The sequence below is a fragment of the Ovis aries genome, chromosome 5, assembly GCF_016772045.2.
Source record: "Ovis aries strain OAR_USU_Benz2616 breed Rambouillet chromosome 5, ARS-UI_Ramb_v3.0, whole genome shotgun sequence".
NCBI lineage: Eukaryota > Metazoa > Chordata > Mammalia > Artiodactyla > Bovidae > Ovis > Ovis aries.
In genome coordinates this window covers 19658339-19683865 of record NC_056058.1, presented here as the reverse complement: position 1 = coordinate 19683865, position 25527 = coordinate 19658339, and the positions used below count along the sequence as shown (strand labels likewise).

The 25527-nt window shown below is 40.6% G+C and overlaps 2 protein-coding genes across 5 annotated transcripts in view; one reads left to right on the top strand and one right to left on the bottom strand.

Moving 5' to 3' along the window:
* The window catches only part of RAD50 (RAD50 double strand break repair protein), a 258372-nt gene that overhangs the window by 123827 nt on the left and 109018 nt on the right, over positions 1-25527 (top strand). For 2 of the 4 annotated variants that reach the window (XM_042250243.1, XM_042250244.1), the window contains one exon: positions 23068-23151. Coding sequence is in view for 1 of the 4 variants with exons in the window: in XM_004008637.5 (XP_004008686.1) it covers positions 20693-20821; positions 23068-23151 (213 nt within the window). In the remaining 3 variants the exon portion in view is untranslated. Of the gene's footprint in view, positions 1-20404; positions 20822-20966; positions 22695-23067; positions 23152-25527 lie in introns of those variants that run through there. The other 2 variants (XM_004008637.5, XM_060415587.1) reach the window with 2 other exon arrangements.
* On the bottom strand, positions 2230-4601 carry IL5 (interleukin 5). The gene is given in 4 exon segments (NM_001009783.1): positions 2230-2403; positions 2511-2639; positions 4185-4217; positions 4420-4601. Coding segments are annotated over 4 exon segments (399 nt in total). The 5' UTR covers positions 4558-4601; the 3' UTR covers positions 2230-2304.

Sequence of the window (25527 nt, the reverse complement as noted above, 5' to 3'; positions counted from 1 at the left end):
CAAATTTTCATTCTTTTTATGGCTAAGTAGTATTCCATTAGATACATATATATAGAGAGAGTTATATACATATATATGTATATATAAACTGTATATATATATATATATATATATAGTTTCCCTGGTAGCTCAGCAGTAAAGAATCTGCCTGAGATGCAGGAGACCCAGAAGATGCAGACTTGATCCCTGGGTTAGGAAGATCCCTTAAAGGAGGAAATGGCAGTGGACTCCAGTGTTCTTGCCTGGAGAATTCCATAGACAGAGAAACCTAATGGGTTACAGTCCACGGGACCGCAAAGCATAGGATAAGACTGAAGCGACTTAACACAGACGCATCCGTTTACAAGGGCAGGGAATTTTGTCCTTTTTATTCACTGATGAATCCTAGTTCCTAGAACAATCCTGGAACATATGGGAGCTCAATAAATACTTGCTGACTTGAGTTAAACTGACATTCAGTCTCTTCTCAAACTGAGCTTCCTGTTTCCTGTCAGTTTCGAGAGTACTCAGCATGGTGCTGCGCTGGCATCTCTTAATCAGCTCAGCCCCAGCTCTTGAGGCTTCGTGGGTGCACAGATTGAGATCCTAAGCCACAGCAGAGTGCTGACTACCTGGCCTGAGTTTGCACTGGAAGGCAAATGCATCTTTCTGCACCAAAGGATTTGCCTTCTCCCACTAGGAGTCTGTGTGTGATGGCCCTGGCCCCTCTTCCACTCCCAGAAACAGCAGGAGCAGTTTCTTCACACAAGCAGTGGCGCACAGCACGTGCAATCCATGCAGCTAATGCCAGGTGAAGGACACCATCTGCAAGGCCCTCTAGCGCATGTGCGCAGCGCTCTCCCAGCTCGCTGTACTGGACCTGTGGCCAGTAAATGAAGGAAGGAATTAGTGGCATAATAAATGCTGTTACTGGGCCTCTCCTCAGGTCTCAGGGTTGTTTATTTTTTTTTCGGCTGTTCAGGCTTTTCTCCAGTTGCGATGAGCGGGGGCTGCTCTCTTGCTGTGGTTGGAGGGCTTCTCATTCCCGTGACTTGTTGCAGAGCATGGGCTGCAGGGATTGTGGGCTTCAGTAACCGCGGCTCCCAGGCTCTAGATCATAGGCTCAGTAGCTGTGGCTCGTGGGCTTAGTTGTCCCGTGGCCTGTGGGATCTTCCCAGATCAGAGATCGAACCCCAGGTCTCAGTTTTAAAGTATATCTTTAAAACACATATTTTCTGAATCCTTCAGAAATTTCCTCAAGCAGAGGAGCTTTCAAATATGGTACTGATAGTGGCAAACAGGCTGATTGGGTTGTTGTTCTGCCTAATGCTATTCTTCCCTGGGAATACAGTGGGCACCTCTAGAACAGAGTCTCCCCATTATAACTGCCTGCCAGTGCTTCTCTGCCCATTGTTAGGCCACAGTGTCAGGTAAGGTGAAGAACTCCCCCAGGTCCACAGTGCCCTGGGCTCCACAAAGAACATTTCCAGCCCCTTCCCCAGACTGGCAGTATGACTGGTCTGCCACGTGCTTCTCATAGACTGGAAAGAGACCTAAACACAGATTCCTACAGTGCCCTCCTCTCCTAGCGAAGTGGTGAAACTCATTTGAATTCTCTGGCCAGCCCTCATAATCATCCATGCATTCACTCACTCATTCATTCCTCACCTGCCATTTAGCCTGCACCATCCTAGTCTCTGGGCATAGTGGAGCAGAAGCCAGGCTTCAGCCCCTGCCCGTGTCCCTGCTGCCTTCTTCCCCATTTAGTCCCACTCGGTCACATCCACCCACGGTACACCTAGCAACCTGCCACGTCTGCCACCCGGAAGATGGGAAAGACCTCCAAACTCAGCATGGTCTCACACAGATTGTGCTCACTTCAGGAGTAAGATAAAGGCCAGCAACAAACTGAACTAGAGTTGTCAAATTTTGTTTTATTGAAACATAGCTTAAGGCGAAATAAATATTAATTTTCTAAGTTCTCAATTCTTTCATAAATAATATTAAATTAACAGACATTTTACAAAATGTTATGTTAAATAAGATATATAAAAGTATATATATATGTATCTGTTTTGCCTGGAGCAAACTGGTGGAAAATACTTCAGTGATTCTGACATCTGAAATACAACTCGAATTTTTTGTTTTTATGCACTTTCTGCCTGTGTGAGGTAAAACAGTTGTATGCCTAAAATATTTACTTTGCTTCTGAAGTTTAATTACACTGAATATAAAGACTCCACCATTGGCTGGCCCTCATCCTTGTTGCATTAAAACATCCTTCTCCTCCTCCAGAAACTTTCACTACAGTGAAAGAGGTAGATCTCAGCTTTCCATCGTCCACTCTGTGTTTATCACACCAAGGAAAACTTGCAGGTAGTCGAGGAATTGTTTCACTCTCCATCTTTCTCCTCCACACTTCCTCTGTGAAAAGAACAGACAATAAGCATCGTAGGAAACTGTCAATTCCTATAAATGTAGGCAGAGCCAGACAAATATACATAAGTTTCCACTAAATGTTTTTAGCTTACTTTTTGGAGGTCTATGTATTCTTTTATTAAAGACAAGTTTCGGAATATTTTTTTCACAGCATCCCCTTGTGCAGTTTGATTCTTCAATGTGTCTATTCCCTGAAAGACTTCTTCAATGCATAGTTGGTGCTAAATGAGGAAGATTTAAAAACAGTAAATAATCAAGACAAGGTATAAAAATTTGGTCCCAGAAGTTAGTTGTGTTGTTTACATGAGTTCTGTTCTCCAAAGAATGTTTTACTTGTTCTTTTTCCAAGTAGCAGACCACTTCACAGTGAGATATGATTTCCAAAAGTAGATAAAATTTTTGTAATTACTGAGGAGTTTTACAAATGGTATAAACTAACTCCTTAACCAAAGTTAAAACGTTGATGAAAATACAGTATTGTTAAGTAAGATAAAGTAAAAATAAAAACTAAAAAAAAAGTAAAAGCGAAAAAAAAAAAAAAACGTTGAGGAAGTATAATGTAACTACGATACTGACTGACCTCACATGAGTTTCCTTTTGTAGTTCTAGCTGGTAATTTTATTTTATTTAGACTAATAAAATCATATATTTTACAATTTAATACAACCATGACTTACTTTAAATGTTTGCAATTCCTTTATACAATCATAATAATTTAAATATGTAGAAATGACACACATATTAGTATAGGGCATTCATTGTATATTTTAATGTCTACTGATCACGATTCTAAAAGTATAACCCTAACTTGCTCAAGTTTCAGAAAGACATGAAAGTGAGGAAAGTCATAGTCAGAGTTGAATGGAGACTAGGAGACTCCTCTCACAGAATATGGGATTCTTGTAGGAAGAAGTGCTATTTACAATAGCCAATGTCCATTGACAGGTGAATGAATAAAGAAGATGTGGTGTATGTACACACACACAATGGACTACTGTTCAGCTGTCAAAGGAATGAAATAATATCATTTGCAGCAACATGGATGGACTTAGAGACTACCACACTAAGCGAAGTAAGTCAGACAGAGAAAGACAAATATCATATATCACTTATATGGCGAATCTAAAAAAAATGATACAAAGGAACTTATTTACAAAACAGACTCACAGATATAGAAAGCAAACTTATGGTTAGCAAAGGAGAAAGGGAGAGGGAAGGGATAGATTAGGAATTTGGGAGCGACATATACACACTACTCTATATAAAATAGATAAACAACAAGGACCTATTGAGTATCACCTATCACTCAGTATTTTGTAATAACATATATGGAAAGGAGGGAAAAGAATCTGAAAAACAATATATATAAAATAATAAATATGTAAACAGACACACATGTAACTGAATCTTTGCATGCCTGAAATTAACACAGCATTGTAAATCATCTATACTTCAATTTTAAAAATAAATTAATTTTTAAAGTAAAGCAAAAAAGACATTAAATACCTAAAAATAAAAAAGAATGCCTGACTCAAGGCTCTTTGAAATGTAGAACTGACATCACCAGAGGGCCTGATCCACTTGTTTAATGGATTTTACTTGTTATAAAGTCATTCTTAATATTTTTAAGTACATACTTTTGTATTCACATATATAAAAACAAAATGGAGAAAAGTAAATCATTCCAGTGATAACTTTGCTTTATAGCTTAAAATATGAAATTCACTTATTCACTCAATCATTTATCAAATCATGATTTAACTTACATTTGTATGCTGAGGAGTAGGAATCATCAAGTTCTGAAAAGGAAAGGAAATACATTCATTTTAAAAGCACTCTAACACTCGTAAGTTTTAGTAAAAATGCTTGCTAGTTGTATGGTTACCAATTATATTTGTACTAACTCATAATTTCATGACTAATGACAGATCTTTAAAAATTAGCCACCACAAATGATTAGCTATATATTTTAAAGGCTGTAGGAATCAAAAAGAAAATTACCCCATCACCTATCAGCAGAGTTTGATGCGTGGAGAGCAGTGTCAAGGTCTCTGCCACCAGTCTATTCATGGTACTTTCTACAGCATTGGCACAAACATAGGCAGCTCCAAGAGCTACCAAGGTCAAACGCAGATGCATTCTCTTGACTCTGAAATGTTCAGCGTTTGCCTTGGCAAAGAAAGTGCATAGTACAAGATTGCATACCCAACCAATTTATTCTCTCTCTTTGAGGAAATGAATAATTTCTAACAATCAGATACAGAATGCCTAATAGTGGCATATCATGAAACTAAATATTTCCAATGCCTGTATCTTATAGTTTTATCTTTCAATAAAAATCAAAAATCCCTATTCCCCCCCCTTTAAAAACATTTCTTGTTACCAAAGAAAATCCTTAGACTTATATATCATTGCCCCACATTTGCATGTCTTAAGTCAGAAGATTGAATTTCCTTTTAAAAGATGAGTATAAAAATAAGTATAATGTAAACCACTACGTAGAATTTTATGCTGAAATACATAAATACTGAGAAGTTCTTTTCAGATTAAGTAAACTCTAATGCAGTTGTAAGCTCGGTTGATCTGTCTTAAAAGAAATTGAATATACTGGTGAAGAGTGGAGACCATCAAAACTTAGCAGTCAGGTTGTGTTCACTGCACTCTTGATTAGGGTCCTTTCTAGTGCCTCAGAGGTTAAAGCGTCTGGCTGCAATGTGGGAGACCTGGGTTCGATTCCTGGGTTGGGAAGATCCCCTGGAGAAGGAAATGGCAACCCACTCCAGTATTCTTAAGCATCTATTTGCAATGTGGGAGACCTGGGTTCAATCCCTGGGTTGGGAAGATCCTCTGGAGCAGGAAATGGCAACCCACTCTAGTATTCTTGCCTGGAGAATCCCATGGATGGAGGTGCCTGGTGGGATACAGTCCACAGGGTTGCAAAGAGTCGGACACAACTGAACAATTTAACTTTCACTTTCTTTCTATTGCCAGTAATCAAAACCTAACTCAAACTGGTTGAAACCAAATGAGGGATTCTTTATCTCATACAGTCAAATGATCCAGGGTGGAGGCTCATTTATGTTGCTTACCTCAGGGACTTTTGTCTCCATTTTCAGGCAGTGACCCATTCCTTGGGTCACTGTAGACCCAATATGATGTCCAAATTCTTAAATCTGTATGTACCCTGTTCATGAGCCACAGAGGAAAGCAAATTGTGTTTTCCTGATTGCTCAATTAAAAGTTCTAGAATTCAGCCTTATTCACCCTTAATCCCATGTTCCCCCCTAAACTGTGGCCAAGGCTATGTGATATACTGATTAGCTCTCCATGTAGCTGGAGGTGGGCTTCATCCCACTTGAGCTGCATAGCTGAGAAATTTGGGGTCCTAGGTAATAGTAGGAGGGACCTAGATGCTAGGAAGGCAACCAAAAATACACATCACATTCACATCCCACAAAGTGGGGGGATATCCTTCCACACCCAGGGTAGGCCCCGTAATCCCGGGCGGGAGTGAGATGGGGCCCTCTTCTAGACCACATTCTTCCTTATTCCCTGGCCTGAGCACACACAATGGAGGTGCAAGCCATGGCTTGTGACGGGGAACTTCAGTGAGCCTCCCAAAGTGGTTCTGTGTCGATGCCCTGGATGCACGTGTGTAGTCACGCCTCTGCACAGACAGGGTAAAAGTAGTGTGAGAGTCCAGTGGCAGCCTTCACGTCTGGTTTCGCTTGTGCTAAACTTTTGGACTCTTTGTGTAAACATTCGAAAAACCTTATTTTTTTGAGATTTCAGGAGTGAGGTAGTGAGGTAGGAATCACAATAGACTAGATCAAGTGAAAGTGAAAGTGAAGTCGCTCAGTTGTGTCCCACTTATTGCGACCCCATGGATTGTAGTCTACCAGGCTTCTCTGTCCATGGAGTTCTCCAGGCAAGAATACTGGAGTGGGTTGCCATTGTCTTCTCCAGGAGATCTTCCCAACCCAGGGATTGAACCCGGGTCTCCCACATTGTAGGCAGACGCTTTACTGTCTGAGCCACCAGGGAAGTCCAGTGCTCTTAAAATGGAGCTCTCAAAACCAAAGCTGATTCTAGCAGAGCCTTCTCCCCCTGGAAGATTTCACAGAGAGTTTGCTGTTTTTCCTTGACTTCTACGGGCTACGCCGAGAAAGTGTGGGCTTAGATGAAGGTTTCAGAGGAACTGCCACATGACGTGTTATTTTAGTACCTTAAATACACAAAGTTCTGAGTTTTAAACTTCTCCCTCTTATAGAGTTGCATAGGAAATCTAGGTGGTGGAGGACTAAGATACCACTGTACTAGTGTTCACTAAAGCAGGAGAAAAGCTATGTTTAGGGGGTCATGCTGGCTGGTTACGAAAATGAGTGAAACGGGCCAGGTGTGACACAATACAGATGGTGGGGCTGCAGAGAACTGCAGCAGCGTGACCTGTCTCCAGGTGGCAAGCGCTGCTCAGCTCCAGCTGACTGTTGCCATGTGACATCCTTGGGCTTATGTTGCCAAATCATCCAATTTTTCAAAGAAGCCAGAAATCCTGATTTTTAAATGTTGGCAATTCATAGTTTTCAAAACCATACAGGGTGCTATTTCTCAGCCTCTGATCCATAGTATAACTGTGGGTCCCTATTGGAGGGCAAGTTATTTAAAAATCCTCTTATTCAATATTAGATAACCTCAAAGCTTTTAAAAACTGTGGTAAAACACATGTAACATAAAGTGTGGCATCAACCACTTTAAAGTGTAGAGTTCAGTAGCGTTAAGCACATTCATAATGTCTTATAACCCATTTCCAGAACACTTCCTTATCTTGCAAAGCTGAAACTCTGTACACATTAAACAACTCTCTTTTCCCCCGGTCCCTCCCAGCCCCTGGCAACCACACTTCTACTTTCTGTCTCCACAGATTTGACTATTCTAGGTAACTCACATAAGTGGAATCATAAAGTATTTGCCATTTACTGACTGGCTTATTTCACCTAGAATAGTGTCCTCAAGGTTCATCCATCTTGTAGCATGTGGCAGAATTTCCTTCCCCTTTTTTTTTTTGTTTTTGTTTTTTTGGCTTTTTGGTCATGCCACACTGCCTGTGGGATTAGTTCCACAATCAGGGATTAAACCCAGGCCATGGCAGTGAGAGCTTGGAATCTTCCATTGTATGTATATATCACATTTTGTTTATCCATTCATTTATCAATGGACATTTAGGGTTGCTTCCATCTTTTAGCTGCTGTGAATAATGCCATTATGAACATGAATGTACAGGATTACATCTCTTATAATATTGTCATAAGTCATTAACTATTCCTCTATTAGTCTGATCTCCCCAACCTGATTGCAGACTCTGAGCAGAAATCTCTGAGCAGGGACCATAAAATAATGTATTTGAAAGAGGTTTATTAATGTAAAACTTCAAACAAAATTAATAATTGTAATCTCTTGTACAGAATTCCAAGTAATTAAAATTTTTTATTTTATATTGAAGTATAGTCAATTAACAATGTTGTGATAGTTTCAGATGGATGGCAAAGGGACTCAGCCAAACATATACATGTATCCATTCTCCCTCAAACCTCCCTGGCATCTAGGCTGCCCCACAACATTGAGCAGAGTTCCTTGTCCTGTACAGTAGGACCTTGTTGGTTATCCATTTCTAAAAAGAAATGATACAAATGAACTTATTTACAAAACAGAAACAGACTCACAGACCTAGCTAATGAATTTATGGTTGCTGGGGTTCAGTACTTGGGGGGAAGAATGGGGGAAGAGGGAAGATAGGGAGTTTGGGATCAACATGTACACTCTGCTCTATTTGAAATGGATAACCAAGTAATTTTTGTAGATATTCTAGCCTCAAGGAAATGGAGTATAATTCCCTTTCACTGTGGGATACACTTAAGGTAAGTGTAGGATAAAATTCACTTTAAAGAGTGCAGTCTGGAAAGGGGATTATGAGAGGAGTAACTTTGCAATGAAGAAACCTGGCAAATTTCAGCTGGGTGATCAAGGTCAACATCAGCAGTCATAGGTCATGTCACTTGTGTGTTCCCTTAACATGATGTAATGAGAATGGCATTTTATTTTTGTGGTCTTACTCCCCAAAACTCAAAACCTCTATCTAACCATGAGAAAAATATTACACATACCCAAACTGAAGGAATAAATACCTGACCAGTACTCTTAAACTGTCAAGGTGATGAATAACAAGTAAAGTCTGAAAACTGTCACAGCCTGGAGTAATTTAAAGCAACCTGATGACTAAATGCAATGTAGTATTCTGGATGAGATCCCAGACAGACAAAGGATAAGGAAAAGCTAAGAAAACCCTCTCAAAACGGTGGAGTCTAGTAATGTGCTAGTGTTGGTTACCCAGCTGTGACAAATATGCTATGGTAACATGAACAAGAGAGGAAACTGGGTACAGAGTACCTCAGAACTCTCTCTATAATCTTGCAACTTTCCTGCAAATCTAAAGCTACATAAAATAAAAAGGTTATTAAAAATAACCTTGCAAGTTGAAAAAACATTAATGATTGTTTATATTATTATTATTATGTAAAAAGACTTTGTATCCTGTAAGTGTCATGCACTTGGGAACTTTTTACTTTACTAGATTGTAAACACCTTGAGAATAAGGGTTTTATTTAATTGATCTCTTGATCCTCATTGAGCAGCTTATTGTATACACTCAAGTAATGTTTATTGAATAAACAATCAGGCACTTAGTTGTGTCCATTGCTACAGTCAATGGAGTTGCAAAGAGTTGGACACACCAAGCAACTAACACCACAAACAATGGTTGTGTTAGATGAACACAGTAATGTGAATACTGTAGAAACTGAAGGAGTCTATTCCCTGGGGCTAAGAGCCTGATGACAGAAACAACTTTGGTAGGACTCCTACAAAAAAGATAAAGCAAAATTGTGAGCTCATCTATAGAGAACAAGTCAATGTGAACTACCATGTCATTAAAAAAAAACCCACATTATTTTAGGAGACTAGAAAGAAATTAGGGTTTTTCCAGTGGTCATGTATGGATGTGAGAGTTGGACTGTGAAGAAAGCTGAGCGCCGAAGAATTGATGCTTTTGAACTGTGGTGTTGGAGAAAACTCTTGAAAGTCCCTTGGACTGCAAGGAGATCCAACCAATCCATTCTAAGGGAGATCAGTCCTGGGTGTTCTTTGGAAGGACTGATGCTAAAGCTGAAACTCCAATACTTTGGCCACCTCATGCGAAGAGTTGACTCATTGGAAAAGACCCTGATGCTGGGAGGGATTGGGGGCAAGAGGAGAAGGGGACGACCCAGGATGAGATGGTTGGATGGCATCACCGACTCGATGGACGTGAGTTTGAGTGAACTCCGGGAGTTGGTGATGAACAGGGAGGCCTGGCGTGCTGCGATTCATGGGGTCGCAGAGTCAGACACGACTGAGCGACTGAACTAAACTGAACTGATACAGAATTTTTAAGAATTACTAATAATTTTATAGTTTAGAAGAAGGACTTTGTTGTTGAAAAGTTGTATTAGTAGGCAGCACCCATCCTGTTTTCCTAAAATCTTTATTAGTAAGAAAGGAAAAAGTAAGTGTTAGTCACTCAGTCGTGCCAGACTCTGCAACCCCATGGACTGCAGCCCACCAGGCTCCCCTGTCCATGAGATTTTCCCAGCAAGGATACTGGAGTGGGTTGCCATTTGCTTCTCCTGGGGATCTTCCCAACCCAGGGATTGAACCCAGGTCCCCTGCACTGCAGGCAGATTCTTTACCAACTGAGCTACAAGGGAAGCCCTTTGTCTCTATTAGTGGCTTCCAAATTGGCAACATGGTTTTTAAAAACTGATAAGGATAAGTGTTTTTTTTTTTTTTTTAACTAACTGTACAGTTCAGTTCAGTTCAGTCGCTCAGTCGTGTCCGATTCTTTGCAACCCCATGAATCGCAGTACACCAGGCCTCCCTGTCCATTACCAACTCCCAGAGTTCACTCAAACTCACGTCCATCGAGTCCGTGATGCCATCCAGCCTTCTCATCCTCTGTCGTCCCCTTCTCCTCCTGCCCCCAATCCCCCCCAGCATCAGAGTCTTTTCCAATGAGTCAACTCTTCACATGCAACACCACAGTTCAAAAGCATCAATTCTTCGGCACTCAGCCTTCTTCACAGTCCAACTCTCACATCCCTACATGACCACAGGAAAAACCATAGCCTTGACTACACGGATCTTAGTCGGCAAAGTAATGTCTCTGCTTTTGAATATGCTATCTAGTCATTAAGGTCAAATGACTTTTCTATGTACTGATTGTAATCAATCAACAGGGCATGCTGCCACTTTTTTTTTTTTTTTTGCAGTGACTAAATGTAAAATGATAGCATCTCTTTCTTTTTCTTGATCTTACTCTAACTCTCATTCTTTCAATCTCCAAGTATATCTTTTGAATAATTTTTAAATTAATAAATAACATCATAGGAAAATAAACACAGAACAACTTTCCCTTGGCATAGCAACTATCAGATTTTTGTTGACCATGTCCAGTCTTTACTAAAACAGCTTTACAGAGTTATAATCAATGAATATGTACAATTTTATCTTTTTTTGCTTATTAATACTTCTCCTCCATATAGTATTTTAAAGGTTACATTGATATGTGCTCAGTTGTGTCCAACTCTTTGTGATCCCATGGACTGTAGCCCACAAGGCTCTTCTGTCCATGGGATTTTCCAGGCAAGGATACTGGAGTGTGTTGCCATTTCCTTTCCAGGGGATCATCCCAACCCAGGGATCAAACCCACACCTCCTGTGTCTCCTGCACTGGCAGGCAGATTATTTACCACTAAGCCACTGGGGAAGCCATTTTTAAAGTTTACCTGCTGTTAGATGAAATTAGTGTACCACAGTTTACCTCACCATTTGGGTTGCTGCTAGTATTCCACGATTACAAGTAATGCTACTAAAAAGCTCTATGTATAATTTTTAAAATATTTCCTTATGCTGAGAAACTTACATGCTCATTTCAATAGCTTTGTTACATTTTACCAAATAAACCCTGTAAAAATAGTCAATGCACAAAAAATAAATCCTATTTTTACAGTGTTTTACCATTAAAAAACAACTTTATTTATTTTTGGCTATGCTGGGTCTTATTGCTGTGCGGCCTTTTTTGTCTAGTTACAGCGAGCAGGGGCTTCTATAGTTGCAGTGCGGCTTCTGCTGTGGAGCAAGGGCTCTCGGGTGCGCAGTCTTCGGTTGTGGCTCCCCGCCTCTGGAGCACAGTCGGTAGTTGCGGTGCATGGGCTTAGTTGCCCCGCCGCATGTCATCTTTCTGGATGAGGGATCGAACCAGTGTCTCCTGCACTGGCAAGCGGATTCTTCACCACTAAGCCACCAGGGAAGCCTGTGTGTTACCATTTATAAAGCACTTTCACAAAATAACTTTGTTTAATCTTGATATCAGCTCTGTGGGATGGATTTCTTTCCCTCAAGATTCTTTAGCACTAGAATATAATGAGAGAAATGAACCAAAAAGGAGTGGTATGAAATGAACCAAAGAAGAAGTGATAATGAAAAGGTTGATAAATATGTTGATAAACATAAAGAATCCTGGTTTAGAAAATAAGTTAGGGTATTTCAAGACAATATGGAAAAATATTCTAAACACTGATAATGTGGAAAATTAACATGGAATTAAAGTCAGTGGTTCTTATACTGTTTGAAAGGATACTTAAGATATTCAGATTTCAAAATAGGCAGGTGAAAAATTCAAGAATATCTATGAAAAGAATCAGAATAGAATGTACAACTTCAAAACCAGTAAAATAAGAGAATAATGAAAAATCCATCAACCTAGAAACCTAGAAAGGAGAAATAGAAGGAAAAAGCACAAAATATGAGAAATACAATCAAATTTATCAGGAATAACAGTTCACTTCATGCAAAGTGACACTGTGCTCAGTCAATTCAGTAGTGTCTGACTCTTTGCAACCCTATGGACTATAGCCCACCAGTGTCCTCTGTCCATGGGGTTCTCCAGGCAAGAATACTGGAGTGGGTTGCCTTCTCCAGAGGATGTCTATCTCCAGGGGATCTTCCCAGCCCAGAGATGGAACCTGTGTCTCTTGTGTTTCCTGCATTTTCTTTACCCATTGAGCCACCTAAAGCCTAAAATGACATTAAAAGGGTTTAAAAATCAAAGGATAGGAAGACACATTGCGTGCATGCATGCGTTTGTGCCCAGCTGTATCTCACTCTTTGCAACCCTATGCACTATAGCCTGCCAGACTCCTCTGTCCATGGAGTTTTCCAGGCAAGAATACTAGAGCAGGTTGCCATTTCCTCCTCCATGGGATCTTCCTGACCCAGGGACCCAACCTGTTTCTCTTGCATTGGCAGAGGTTCTTTACCACTGAGCCACCTGGGAAGCCTCAGAAAGACACACTAGACAAATACTAATCAAAGGAAAGTTGATAGACTTTCCCTGGTAGTCAAGTGGTTAAGAATCTGCCTGCCAACACAAGGGATACAGGTTTGATAACTGGTCCAGGAAGATTCCACATGTCTAAGGGTAACTAAGCCAGCATGCCCTAGAGCCGGTGCTCTGCAACAAGAGAAACCACCAAAATGAGAAGCCCACACACCACAAGCAGAGAGCAGACTCACCAGAACTCAAGAAACCCAGCGCAATGCACCAAAGACCCAGCACAGCTGTAAATAAATAAATAGAATAAATACACAAATTAAAGAAAGCTGGTACACTGATATCAATATCAAAAAAAGACAGGGTTTTGTCAGAAAGTATTATAAAGAGATTCACTAATAGGTATACTAGTAGGTATTTCATGGTATTTTATTTATAATGAAAATTTCCCTTTCATTGATTATAAGTGAAGCAACATTTTTAAGTGGTAGTTTACTGAGAACTGGGAACTTGACTGATCTGCCTTTTTAGTCTTTTTTAAAATTAATCATTTTAATTGCAAATCTTTCCACCCCTCCTCCTAGAGTTTTATAGATTCTATAGGTTCCTACCATTAGCAAAAGTGGGGTCTGGCTGCTCACTGCTCAAAAGCCAATAAAGAGGCCAGGTTGGTGGAAAAGAAGGCTTGCTTTATTTTGGATGCCAGCAACAGGAGCAGCAGAGATGGAGGGAGGATGGATTACTGTCCAAAAGCTGACCCCTCCCCCCTCCCTCAATCAGGGGGCAAGCACTTTTATAGGGAGAGGGAGGGGGCAACATGCAGAGACAGCACAGTCAGCTCTGGCATTCATGTTGAAATCGGTCACTGGTGGTCTGACCAGCATCATCTTGATTGTTTTGGATACAGTTAGTCTTCAGTTCCATGGTCAGTTTTTCCCATTTCCTTGAGGCTAATTCTTGGAATTGAGGCACCTTACGTCATGGCTATGGTCTGACCATCATGTAGTTAACGTCTTCCACCTGGTGGAGGTTTCGGTATTTGTGTAAGTCAGCTCACAGGATATGGCTCAGAATATTATCCACGGCCCTTGAGAAGAAATTGAAGGTCCTCATCTATGTTTAATGACCACATTATTATTTGGTCTCCTTTGTTGTTTTTCTTTGTTTCTGCCTGTTTTTACTTCTCCGATTATTTTTTTGGCTAAAGTTTTCCAGTCTTATAGAATCTACAAAACTCTTTACTTTAATGACACTAATCTGAGAGTCTGGGGCAATGTCTTGTAACACATTCTGCCTTTCAGATTTGCCTTTTTTATCCTCATGTTATTATTAATACTTCCTATAAACAGGAAGCTTAATCTAAAGGTGCTAAAGATTCAAGTTAAATTTTTTCTTAATCTAACTTCATAAAAGGTAATGTGGGCTACTTCATATTAAGACCACAGCAGGAAACGTATAATGTCTGATTGTCCAAATATTCAACGCCATTGATATATCCATCACCTCCAAAAGTTTCTTCTCATCTTATTTTCTATTATATATTTTTTTGTGATAAGAACAGTTAACACAAGATCTACCATCTAGGCAAATTTTTAAGTATATAATATAGTGTTGTTAAAAATACCCATGATGATGATATACAGTATTCATCTTGTATTACAAAACCTCTTATTTTAAAGGTGTCTATTCCTTTCTTGTGGTGGTACTTATAATAGGGACAGAGTGAAGGGACAAAGTAGGTAATTAAATAGCTAATCCCACTAGGGGATGGTAAGTAGAAAAAAAATACGTATGCTAATGATAGGTATGTAAGTTAATGATTACTCAAGAAAACAGGTTTGGTTAACCACAAAACCAAGCATGTTTGCTCAGCAACAAAACCATGCAGCAGAAGCATGCGACGTGCCCCAAAACAATGAAATAATTGTGGCATGAGACTCACAAACTGCCCAGTGAGCTCAGAAAATTAAAGATTCCCTACAACATGCTCTCTGCACACACAGACAACAATAATTTGTGGAACTAGCTTGACCCAGTAGGGACAAGAAAACTCCCCTCCTCAGTCTGGAGAAGGAACTGATGATGGAAGCATGACATCTACTCTAGAAAGACAAAGAAGCCCTTCTTCCCCTCTGCATTTTTCCTTTGATTATAAAACTGTAGCCCAGTAAATTCTCAGGGTGCAGCATCGCTCACTCGCCAGCTTGTAAGCCTCACAAGTGTCCCATTCTAATAAGTCACTTCTTATCACTTAGCTGTGGATGAATTCTTCTTTGCGCTGAGACATAAAGGACTATGGTACCAGAGCTGTTTAGAGCCCCCGCCCAAACAACACCAATTAGTTCTGCTTATAAAAGTAGGTTTCCTTCACATATTTGTGTAATTTTATAGTCTTATAACATGGGCTTCCCAGGTGGCTCAACAGTAAAGAATTTGCCTCCAGTGCAGGAGTTGCAGGAGACATAGGTTTTGATCCATGGGTCTGGAAGATCCCCTGGAGAAGGAAATGGCAACCCCCTCCAGTATTCTTGCCTGGAAAATTCCATGGAAAGTGGAGCTTGGCAGGATACAGTTCATGGGATCACAAACAGTGGGACACAACTGAGTGACCAAGGGCAAACACATGCACACACAGAGACTAATAACAGCTCTTGGTCTACAGTAGTAGTTTACAATTTTTTGGTATTAAATTCCTGTCTGCACTTATAGAAACTACTGAGGATCCAAAAGTTATTTTATATATATATATAAAATGTGAATTATAATTAAATTATATTTGATATATAATAAATATAAATATATATTTATTATATATTTAATAAAATAAATATATATTAAACATATAAATATTTATATATAATATATAATATTCATATCTATATATTTTATCATATTATATTATAATAAATATATAATATATAATATAATATATTTATTAAAATGAATATATTAAATATTTAAATATAATATTTTATATTTATATATTAAATATTTATATATTTCAATATATATTTATTATAATTATATATTATAATTATATTTACTCAATTAGGAGCTAAATTTGAGTTAAAAAAATCACAAGAATATACATGCATATAGTCCATCAATCATCATTTGATGGTGTCTCTGACATCACGTGATTACTAAAACACAGTACACTAATGGCCACTGAGCGTGCACAGGCAAATAACGTCTTAGTGTTTTTAGAAAAACAGCTTTGACCAGAACGGACACCACACCCCCCACTCCACTCCAGGTGTCCTGAGATCACATGATCACACTCTGGGAATCCCTGGCCATCTCAAGTCTTCGCATCCCTTAGTGTTACTGTCTCTTACTGTTGCCTCTGTATAACTGTAAGGGATTTGATTTAGGTCATACCTGAACGGTTTAGTGGTTTTCCCTACTTTCTTCAATTTAAGTCTGAATTTGGCAATAAGGAGTTCATGATCTGAGCCACAGTCAGCTCCTAGTCTTGTTTTTGCTGATGGTATAGAGCTTCTCCAATAGTTGCAAATATAATCAATCTGATTTCAGTGTTGACCATCTGTTGATGTACATGTATCGTGTCTTCTCCTGTGTTGTTGGAAGAGGGTGTTTGCTATGACCAGTGCAGTCTCTTGGCAAAACTCTGTTAGCCTTTGCCCTGCTTCATTTTGTACTCCAAGGGTAAGTTTGCCTGTTACTCCAGGTATCTCTCAACTTCCTACTTTTGCATTCCACTCCCCTATGATGAAAAGGACATCTTTTTTTGGGGGGGTGGTGTTGGTTCTAGAAGGTCTTGTAGTTCTTCATAGGACTTTTCAACTACAGCTTCTTCAGCATTACTGGTTGGGGCTTAGCCTTGGATTACCGTGATAATGAATGGTTTGCCTTGGAAATGGACAGAGACCATTCTGTCATTTTTTGAGACTGCACCCAAGTACTGCAGCTCTGACCCTTTTGTTGACTATGAGGGCTACTCCATTTCCTCTAAGGGATTCTTGCCCACAGTAGTAGATATAGTCATCTGAATTAAATTCGCCCGTTCCAGTCCATTTTAGTTCACTGATTCCTAAAATGTCAGGGTTCACTCTTGCCATCTCCTGTTTGACCACTTCCAATTTGCCTTGATTCATGGACCTAACATTCCAGGTTCCTCTGCAATATTGTTCTTCGCAGCATCGGACTTTACTTCCATCACCAGTCACATCTACAACTGGGCATTGTTTTCACTTTGCTTCTGTCTCTTCATCCTTTCTGGAATTATTGCTCCCCTCTTCTCAGTAGCATATTGGGCTCTTACAAACCTGGGGAGTTCATCTTTCAGTGTCCTATCTTTTTGCCTTTTCATACTGTTCATGGGGTTCTCAAGGCAAAAATATTGAAGTGGTTTGCCATTCCCTTCTGCAGTGAACCACATTTTATCAGAACTCTCTACCATGACCCGTCTGTCTTGGGTGGCCCTACATGGCATAGCTCATAGTTTCATTGAGTTACACAAGGCTGTAGTCCATGATCAGTTTGATTAGTTTTCTGTGATTGTTGTTTTCATTCTGTCTGCCCTCATGGATAAGGACAAGAGGCTTATGGAAGTGACAAATAGATTCAAGGGGTTAGATCTGATAGAGTGCCTGAAGAACTATGGACAGAGGTTCGTGACATTGTACAGGAGGCGGTGATCAAGACCATCCCCAAGAAAAAGAAATGCAAAAAGGCAAAATGGTTGTTTGAAGAGGCCTTACAAATAGCTGAGAAAAGAAGAGAAGCTAAAGGCAAAGGAGAAAAGGAAAGAAATGCCCATTTGAATGCAGAGTTACAAAAATAGCACGGGGAGATAAGAAAGTCTTCCTCAATGATCAATGCAAATAAATAGAGGAAACCAATAGAATGGGAAAGACTAGAGATCTCAAGAAAATTAGATGTATCAAAGGAACATTTCATGCAAACATGAACACAATAATGGACAGAAATGGTATGGACCTAACAGAAGCAGAAGATATTAAGAAGAGGTAGCAAAAATACACAGAACTATACAGAAAAGATCTTTATGACCCAGATAACCACGATGGTGTGATCACTCACCTAGAGCCAGATATCCTGGAATACAAAGTCAAGTGGGCCTTAGGAGGCAGCACAACAAATAAAGCCAGTGGAGGTGATGGAATTCCAGCTGAGCTATTTCAAATCCTAAAAGATGATGCTGTTAAAGCACTATACTCAATATGCCAGCAAATTTGGAAAACCCAGCAGTGGGCAGGACTGGCAAAGGTCAGTTTTTATTCCAATCCCAAAGAAAGGCAATGTCAAAGAATGTTCAAACTGCCACACAATTGCACTCATCTCACACTAGCTGGCAAAGTAATTCTAAAAATTCTCCAAGCCAGGCATCAACAGTACATGAACTGTGAATTTCCAGATGTTCAAGCTGGATTTAGAAAAGGCAGAGGAACCAGAGATCTAATGGCCAACATCTATAGGATCATCGAAAAAGTAAGAGAATTCCAGAAAAACATCTACTTCTGCTTTATTAACTACCCCAAAGCCTTTGACTGTGTGGAAAATTCTTCAAGAGATGGGAATACCAGACTAACTTACCTGCCTCCTGAGAAATCTGTGTGCAGGTCATGAAGCAACAGTTAGAGTCGGACATGAAAGAACAGACTAGTTCCAAATCTGGAAGGAAGTATGTCAAGGCTGTATATTGTCACTCTGCTTATTTAACTATATGCAGAGTACAGCATGCGAAATGTCGGGCTGAATGAAGCTGAAGCTGGAATCAAGATTGCTGGGAGAAACATCAATAACCTCAGATACGCAGATAACACCACCCTTATGGCAGAAAGCAAAGAACTAAAGAGCCTCTTGATGAAAGTGAAAGAGGGTGAAAAAGTTGGCTTAAAACTCAACATTCAAAAAACTAAGATCATGGCATCCAGTCCCATCACTTCATGGCAAATAGATGGGGAAACAATGGAAACAGTGAGAGACTATTTTGGGGGGGGTCCCAATATCACTGCAGATGGTGACTGCAGGCTTGAAATTAAAGGATGCTTTCTCCTTGGAAGAAAAGCTATGATAAGCACAGCATATTAAAAAGCAAAGATATGGAGAAGGAAATGGCAACCCACTCCAGTGTTCTTGCCTGAAGAATCCCAGGGATGGGGGAGCCTGGTTGGCTGCTGTCTCTGGGATTGCACAGAGTCGGACACAACTGAAGCGACTTAGCAGTAGTAGCAGCAGCAGCAACCCACTCCAATATTCCGGTCTAGAGAATTCCATGGATTGTGTAGTCCATGGGGTCACAAAGAGTCAAACACTTTTGAGCAACTTTCACTTTTATGTAAGTGCAACACTTTTTTGTCTTTTTAAAATTCTGTTGAGCATTTTGTTAAAAAGTAAGAACAATCAAGACTTGCAATTTAGAGAGTTCCCTGGCAGTCCAGTGGTTAGGACTCAGCACTTTCACTGCCACGGCCCAGGCTCAATCCCTGGTCAGGAAACTCAGATCTCATGTACAGAACACTACCAAGCAAAAAAAAAAAAAAAAAGATTTGTAATTTCACGTTAATTTTCCACTTGGGTGGTAACTCCAGTCATCAAATCTGTTGTCCTTATGAATCTCCTAAGATCTTCAAAAGAAGACAGAAGATCTGGAAACTATTTTCAATACTTGTGAAAGCCTGTCCTGTCAGAAGTCATATCTATATTGAGGCTTCAAAAACTAATAATAAATATCTTGTTTTTAAATATTCAATACAAACTATAGTAATTAAGGTAATCTAGATAAGTACTAAATTTGCTGATGGAAGAGTTGATTTGCAATTGTCTGCTTTGTCTAAATCCACTAAAAGGACCAATAATAAAAATGATGGATGGTAAAAGAACTGGGGAAAAAAAAAAGCAAAGATATTACTTGTCAACAAAGGTCCATCTAGTCAAAGTTACGGTTTTTCCAGTAGTCATGTATGGATGTGAGAGTTGGACTATAAAGAAAGCTGAGCCCAAAGAACTGATGCTTTTGAACTGTGGTGTTGGAGAAGACTCTTGAGAGTCCCTCGGACTGCAAGGAGATCAAACCAGTCCATCCTAAAGGAGATCACTCCCGACTATTCATTGGAAGGACTGATATTGAAACTGAAAGCCCAATAGTTCGGCCACCTAAGGTGAAGAACTGACTCATTGGAAAAGGCCCTGATGCTGGGAAAGACTGAATGCAGGAGGAGAAGAGGACGACAGAGGATGAGATGGCTGGATGGCATCACCCACTCGATGGACATGAGTTTGAGCAAGCTCTGGGAGTGGGTGATGGACAGGGAAGCCTGGCCTGCTGCAGTCCACGGAGTCGCAGAGTCGGACACGACGGAGCGACTGAACTGAACTGAGTGCTGCCTCACCCCTGCCCCTCCTCCTCCCCTCCCTCTCGCCCCTCCTCCCTCGGTCCGCTGCTAGGAGACACAAGCCACTTTCAAGACTTGGCACGCGACCGTCGCAGACTGTAAACCTGCGCGCGCACCTAGCTTCCGACTTCCCGGCGTGCCCCGCGCCTGCGGCGTAAATGCGCGCCGGCGCAGCGACCCACCTGACCCGCGCGTAGCCAAGGCGGGAGTCTGTGAGTGCCTGGGTCTCGGGCTCCCTGGTCCTGGGGGTTCTGCCCGCGTGTGTCTTGGGCAGCCCCGGGCTGGCCCCCACCCCCGCTCTCGTCCTGCAGCAGGGAAGAAAGCCAGTGTGGGAGGGACGGTCCCAGCCCGAGCCTTCCGAGACGCTGGAGTCCTTACGACCCGTTCTTGCTGTGCTCCGGCCTCGCTGCTAAACTTTGGTGGGCCCCGGGAATCTAGACCCCAGCTGTTGAGAAAAGAAACGTTTGCAAACATGTCCCGGATCGAAAAGATGAGCATTCAGGGCGTGCGGAGTTTTGGAATAGAGGATAAAGATAAACAAATTATCACTTTCTTCAGCCCCCTTACAATTTTGGTTGGACCCAATGGGGCGGGGAAAACGGTAAGTCCTCTGAGGAGCCGCCTTCAGTTTATGGGTCGCCACGTGTTACAGATCTGGAGTAGAGTGTCTGCAGAGTTCGGAACTCTAGGGTGAGAGGAGTCAGTATGACTCAGCTCCTGGGGCCCCAGGGTACACCTGGGTCGTCAGCTGACTTCCGTGCTCAGGAGCGTGGCTTGGTGTGGACTTCTGGTCTCTGTCACCTGAGCCGCCGACCGGACTTTTGTCCACTGCTGCCCAGTGGACAGGGTTTTCTTGAGAATCCCGAGAGGCCGGGAGCTAACTGCGTGAGCTTACGGAGCTCACAGCCCCACAGGAACTTTTTTTTTTTTTGCCTGTATTCATGTTTTCTTAATTCTCTTTATTCTCATGGCATAGCATTCATTTCCTGGTAGTTGTCCCCGTTCGGGATTTTGTTGTTGTTGTTGTTATAAAATGTAAATGTGTGACTTTAAGAAAACTGACTATCCCGACTAAGCATAATGACTAGGTAAATAACAGTTTTAAAATGAAACCTCCATTGGGGCTTGGTTAAATTGGGAAACTGTTTTGCTGTTGGGATGCTCTTACCTAGTTCAAATAAAGGTTAGAGCACAGCATATATACTGTGACTTTTTAAAACCCTGGAAATATTTAGAAATTTGAGTTGAGCCCTGGAATGGTATGCAATTTTGAAAGAAGTGTAGCCAAGGGGCTCTCTGGTCTGAAAGGGTGGTTTGAGAAAAGCAAGGTGATATCATAGTTAACATGGAGAAGAGGAAGTGAAAAGCACAGAGAAAGACAAGGTTTGGTGTTGAGAGTTGAATGCCAAACTCTTGTCTATTTGTTTATGTAAAAATATTATTTACAGATGCTTTTTTATGTACCTAAGCACTAAGTGTTACTGATAGGTTACTTTAGTGTTTATGAGCCCTAGCTGCTTGAATACAGATTTTTTTTTTTTTTTTGCTTCCCCATTTATTAGTTGTGTGACTGGGCAAAAGTGACCTAAGTGTTCTTTGCCTTAGTTTTCTCATTTATAAAATAGATGTTAAAAATAGTTTCTATCACCTAGGGTTAATGTGAAAATTAAATGCTTAATGTATGTAAAAGTGGTTAGTACAGTACCTGTCACATAATAAGGTTGATACTAGCCATTTGTTTCAGCTTAAAAAAAAAAATTCAGCCTTATTGGAGTATAATGGCATATACATTGTAGGCTATTTAAATTTAAAGTGTACATCGTGGTGATCTGACAAACATGTGTTCCCCAAAAGGTTTCTCTTATTCTAGTTAACACATCTATCACCTTGAACCAGAAAGCTCAGCTTCTCTGTACAACGTTGCCAAATTAAATCCCGGAGACAGTTTTGGGTGATGTAGAAAAGGGTAGCTTTATTGCTTTGCCACGGAAAGGGGGGCACAGCGGGCTCATGCCCTCCAAACCATGTGTCCCCAACTGGGGAATATAGTGACAAGTTTTATAGTAACAGCCTGATTAGCTCGTGGCCGTTCTAATGATGGTGAGGTAAGTAGGAGTCGGCATCATCAACCCTCAGGTGTAACTACTCTGGGGTCTGCATGTCCTGGGCAGCATCCCACCTGGAGGGGGTTTCGGTGTCTGCAGAGTAGCTCAAAGATTGTGATATTGTGTGTATCTGTTGATAGGGAAACAGGACCTTGCCCCAAGGCTGCTCTTGACTGTCTCTCTCTGGTCTCATCCCCTCCCTCCCCTAAATAACTTTATTGCTTGAATCTGCCCTTTGGAACTCAGGGAAGGTCTTGGAGGGTGAATGAAGGCTGCTTCCTATAATCAAAGAAATGGGGAACACAGAAAGTCTTTGTGCCCGGGAGCCACACAAGGCCCTGCAGGATATCAGCCTCACATATTTATCCGGTGGGTGGGTGGGTGGGTGGGGGTGTGTGGGGGTGTATGTGTGTGTACATTTAAGTTTCACTCTCAATAAATTTCATTTATACAATATAGTGTAATCAGCTATGGTGAGCTGTTTAAGCCATTGTTATTAAAAACTTAGTTTAATTTTAATTAGAAATAGAAAATTTTCCTTCCAAAATAATAATAATTATTCAGTATACCTTCTTAATTATATAGCTTTTCTATATTTATATGTCAGGTTTTATAATATCAAAATTTACCTAATATATTTTATAGTCTTTATCTTTTACAAATATTTATAATGAATTAACATTTTATGGTTAAATTCTGCAGTTTTCTAATAAGTAAATAATATAATTTTCTATTTCTTTAGACCATCATTGAATGTCTAAAATATATTTGTACTGGAGATTTTCCTCCTGGAACCAAAGGAAATACATTTGTTCATGACCCCAAGGTAATGATGCCAGTGAAACATTTTTTTTTCTTTTGTTTTTTAATTTTATTGACATATAGTTGATTGTGTTAATTTGTGTTAATTGTGTGAATTTCGGCATAGCAAAGTGATTCAGTTATATATATTCTTTTTCATATTCTTTTCCATCATGGTTTATTACAGGATATTGAATATAGCTCTCTGTGCTATAGAGTTGGACCTTGTACTGTATCCATTCTAAATGTAATAGTTTGCATCTGCTAACTCCGAACTCCCAGTCCACCCCTCCTCCTCCCCTTGTCTCCTTGACAACCGCAAGTCTGTTCTCTGTGTCTGTGAGTCTGTTTCTGTTTTGTATGTGCGTGCTCAGTTACATTCAACTCTTTGCAACCCCCTGGACTGCACCTTCCCAGGCTCCTCTGTCCATGGGATTTTCCAGGCAAAACTACTGGAGTGGGTTGCCATTTCCTACTCCAGAAACTTTTTTTTAAATAAAATTTTTATAATGATAAAAGTGATAGCTCATTGTAGAAAACTTGGCAGTGGAAAAATCTGAGATATGGAAGTCACTCACGTACAGTCAGTGAGTGATAACCATTGTTGACATTTTCATGTGTTTCTTCTCCTTTACGTACTGTCTTAAGTAGCTGAAGTCATACTCTTAATTTTGTATTCTGAGCTTTTTTCCCATCTAACATTATCATCAAGTCCTGTGTTATTAAAAACTATATTAAATTCTTACTCTGGGTGTTTGGTACATGGGTACTTTTAATTTTATTAATTTATTTACTTTCAGTTCAGTTCGGTTCAGTCGCTCAGACTCTTTGCGACCCCATGAATCGCAGCACGCCAGGCCTCCCTGTCCATCACCAACTCCCAGAGTTCACTCAGACTCACGTCCATTGAGTCAGTGATGCCATCCAGCCATCTCATCCTCTGTCGTCCTCTTCTCCTCCTGCCCCCAATCCCTCCCAGCATCAGAGTCTTTTCCAATGAGTCAACTCTTCGCATGAGGTGGCCAAAGTACTGGAGTTTCAGCTTTAGCATCATTCCTTCCAAAGAAATCCCAGGGCTGATCTTCAGAATGGACTGGTTGGATCTCCTTGCAATTACTTTACAATACTGTAGTGGTTTTTGCCATACATTGACATAAGTCAGCCATGGCTGCACATGTGTTCCCCATCCGGAACCCCTCGCCCACCTCCCTCCCAATCCCATCCCGGAGAGTCATCCTAGTGAACCAGCCCTGAGTGCCCTGTCTTATGCATTGAACCTGGACCGGTGATCTGCTTCACATTTCAACACTGCTCCCTCAAATCATCCCACCCTCGCCTTCTCCCACAGAGTCCAAAAGACTGTTCTTTACATCTGTGTCTCTCTTGCTGTCTTGTATATAGGGTCATCGTTACCATCTTTCTAAATTCCATATATATGGGTTAGTATACTATATTGGTGTTTTTCTTTCTGACTTACTTCACTTGGTGTAATAGGTTCCAGTTTCATCCACCTCTTTAGAATTGATTCAAATGCATTCTTCCAGCAAATTTGGAAAACTCAGCAGTGGCCACAGGACTGGGAAAGGTCGGTTTTCATTCCAATTCCAAAGAAAGGCAATGCCAAAGAAGGCTCACATGCTACTAAAGTAATGCTCAAAATTCTCCAAGCCAGGCTTCAGCAATACGTGAACCATGAACTCCCTGATGTTCAAGCTGGTTTTAGAAAAGGCAGAAGAACCAGAGATCAAATTGCCAACATCCACTGGATCATGGAAAAAGCAAGAGAGTTCCAGAAAGACATCTATTTCTGCTTTATTGACTATGCCAAAGCCTTTGACTGTGTGGATCACAATAAACTGTGGAAAATTCTGAAGGAGAAGGGAATACCAGACCACCTGACCTGCCTCTTGAGAGACCTGTATGCAGGTCAGGAAGCAACAGTTAGAACTGGACATGGAACAACAGACTGGTTCCAAATAGGAAAAGGAGTACCTCAAGGCTGTATATTGTCACCCTGCTTATTTAACTTATATGCAGAGTACATCATGAGAAACACTGGACTGGAAGAAACACAAGCTGGAATCAAGATTGCTGGGAGAAATATCAATAACCTCAGATATGCAGATGACACCACCCTTATGGCAGAAAGTGAAGAGGAGCTAAAAAGCCTCTTGATGAAAGTGAAAGAGGAGAGCGAAAAAGTTGGCTTAAAGCTCAACATTCAGAAAACAAAGATCATGGCATCTGGTCCCATCACTTCATGGGAAATAGATGGAGAAACAGTGGAAACAGCGTCAGACTTTATTTTTTGGGGCTCCAAAATCACTGCAGATGGTGATTGCAGCCTTGAAATTAAAAGACACTTACTCCTTGGAAGAAAAGTTAGGACCAACCTAGATAG